At 49.9% G+C, this 2,500-nt stretch overlaps 1 protein-coding gene across 1 annotated transcript in view; it reads left to right on the forward strand.

Moving 5' to 3' along the window:
• The window catches only part of LOC308082111 (SH3 and multiple ankyrin repeat domains protein 2-like), a 163,292-nt gene that overhangs the window by 22,268 nt on the left and 138,524 nt on the right, over positions 1-2,500 (forward strand). The window contains 1 exon segment of the mRNA XM_080423731.1: positions 2,422-2,500. This exon segment is cut by the window's right edge and continues 3 nt beyond it. Coding sequence (XP_080279857.1) covers positions 2,422-2,500 — 79 coding nt within the window.

Consider the following 2,500-nt stretch of genomic DNA (forward strand, 5'->3'; position numbering starts at 1 on the left):
TGCGCTTCATAACTTATGATCCCATTCATTGTTCATTAACTATAAAGAGTACTACAGTACATATCAAACCGCCTCATATTCCCTGACATAATGTTGAATTATTGACATTATCACAAGGAACTCCCTCCAGACCCCCCCCCCCCCCCTCATCATCTCTTGTCTCTGTGATTTCCTGCCATGATGGAGCCAGATGGACCACAACATGTTCATCTCTCTCTCTCTCTCTCTCTCTCTCTCTCTCTCTCTCAGTGTCTGTGTGTCTCTCTCTCTCTGGCTGTGTGCCTTCCTCTGGTGGCTCATTTGAAAGGCTGACCCAAGGCCGTTGGCAATGGGGGCCTCTCTCTCTCTCTCTCTCTCTCTCTATCTCTCTCTCTCTCCTCTCTCTCTCTCTCTCCCCTCTCTCTCTCTCTCTCTCTCTCTCTCTCTCTCTCTCTCTCTCTCTCTCTCTCTCTCTCTCTCTCTCTCCTCTCTCTCTCTCTCTCTCTCTCTCTCTCTCTCTCTCTCTCTCTCATCTCTCTTCTGGTTGCCAGGTCCTCAAAGCCCCCTCAGGGCTGCCTGCCTCCTACAGAATTCCGCTCAGTAAAAGAATGGGGTCACAGTATGGTGGCTCTCACCACGACCCGCCCGTTCCAAGGCGACGGTCCAACCACGTGGACCTCTGTAATTAGGCAGGCAGTGGAGTGTGTGTGTGTGTGTGTGTGTGTGTGTGTGTGTGTGTGTGTGTGTGTGTGTGTGTGTGTGTGTGTGTGTGTGTGTGTGTGTGTGTGTGTGTGTGTGTGTGTGTGTGTGTGTGTGTGTGTGTGTGTGTGTGTGTGTGTTGGAATGACTACACTAGGGCCAACCCCCTCCAGTGGCATGTCCAGACCTTTTTATCTGGGGGTGGCCCCTATTGGGACATGCACGTGTAAACAAACACGCACGTGTGCACGCCATGGAATGGACGGAGTAGCATGACATACCATTTTAGTCTCCGCTACTATCCATCTGTTCCTATCTACGTTAATAACTAATGTTACAGAGGGTGTAACGATGGCGCAGACGGTAGCGCTGTCGCCTCACACCTGGGTTCGTTCCCGCCGGGGACGCTGGGGGCGTGTCTTCTCCTCCGTGTCATCAGCGCCAACCCTGGGTGGGGTTGGCGAAAGGGACTTTCTGTGTGGAGTTTGCATGTTCTCCCCGTGTCTCCTTGGGTAGTTAATACCCTCACAAAAACATGCAGTAATCCTGGTCTCTATACCGCCTCCCCCAAGACAACCGGGGCGCCTGATGGAGGGGAAAGGAACTGGTTGGAATAACGCGTTCCTTCCACGTGCTACGTCCTACCGGGGAAACTCCCCCCTGTCAGGTGACAAGAAGGTCAGTTGACTCTCATGCATTGAAGGAGGCATGAGCTCGGCTCTGGGCTCCCTAGGCTGGCGGGGGGGAATGTAGCGCCCAGGATCACTTAGATAATTGCTAGATAATTGTTAGGACACTGATAGTGTTTTGTGGTCGTTGATGGCGTTGGATCATTGATGGTGTTTTTGTGGTCGTTGATGGGGTTGGATGTTGGGACATTGATGGTGTTTGTAGTCGTTGATGGGTTGGACGTTGGAACACTGATGGTGTTTTTGTGGTCGTTGATGAGGTTATACGTTGGAACATTGATGGTGTTTTGTGGTCGTTGATGGGTTGGATGTTGGGACATTGACGGTGTTTGTAGTCGTTGATGGAGTTGGACGTTGGAACACTGATGGTGTTTTGTGGTCGTTGATGGGGGTTATACGTTGGAACATTGATGGTGTTTTGTGGTCGTTGATGGGGTTGGAACATTTGAACATTGATGGTGTTTTTTGGTCGTTGATGGGGTTATACGTTGGAACATTGATGGTGTTTTGTGGTCGTTGATGGGGTTGGATGTTGGGACATTGACGGTGTTTGTAGTCGTTGATGGAGTTGGACGTTGGAACACTGATGGTGTTTTGTGGTCGTTGATGGGGTTATACGTTGGAACATTGATGGTGTTTTGTGGTCGTTGATGGGGTTGGAACATTTGAACATTGATGGTGTTTTTTGGTCGTTGATGGGGGTTATACGTTGGAACATTGATGGTGTTTTGTGGTCGTTGATGGGTTGGATGTTGGAACATTGATGGTGTTTTGTGGTCGTTGATGGGGTTGGATGTTGGGACATTGATGGTGTTTTGTGGTCGTTGAGTGGAGTTGGATGTTGGGACATTGATGGTGTTGTGTGGTCGTTGATGGGGTTGGATGTTGGAACAGTGATGGTGTTGTGTGGTCGTTGATGGGGTTGGATGTTGGAACATTGATGGTGTTTTGTGGTCGTTGATGGGGTTGGATGTTGGGACATTGATGGTGTTTTTGTGGTCGTTGATGGAGTTGGATGTTGGAACATTGATGGTGTTTTGCTCTGTGTTGTCAGATTCCAGAGCGGACCGCACCGACAGACGGAAGCTCTTCAGACATTACACCGTGGGGTCTTATGACAGCTTCGACGCTTC

The sequence above is a fragment of the Gymnoscopelus braueri genome, assembly GCF_963280865.1.
Source record: "Gymnoscopelus braueri genome assembly, chromosome: 1".
Classification (NCBI taxonomy): domain Eukaryota; kingdom Metazoa; phylum Chordata; class Actinopteri; order Myctophiformes; family Myctophidae; genus Gymnoscopelus; species Gymnoscopelus braueri.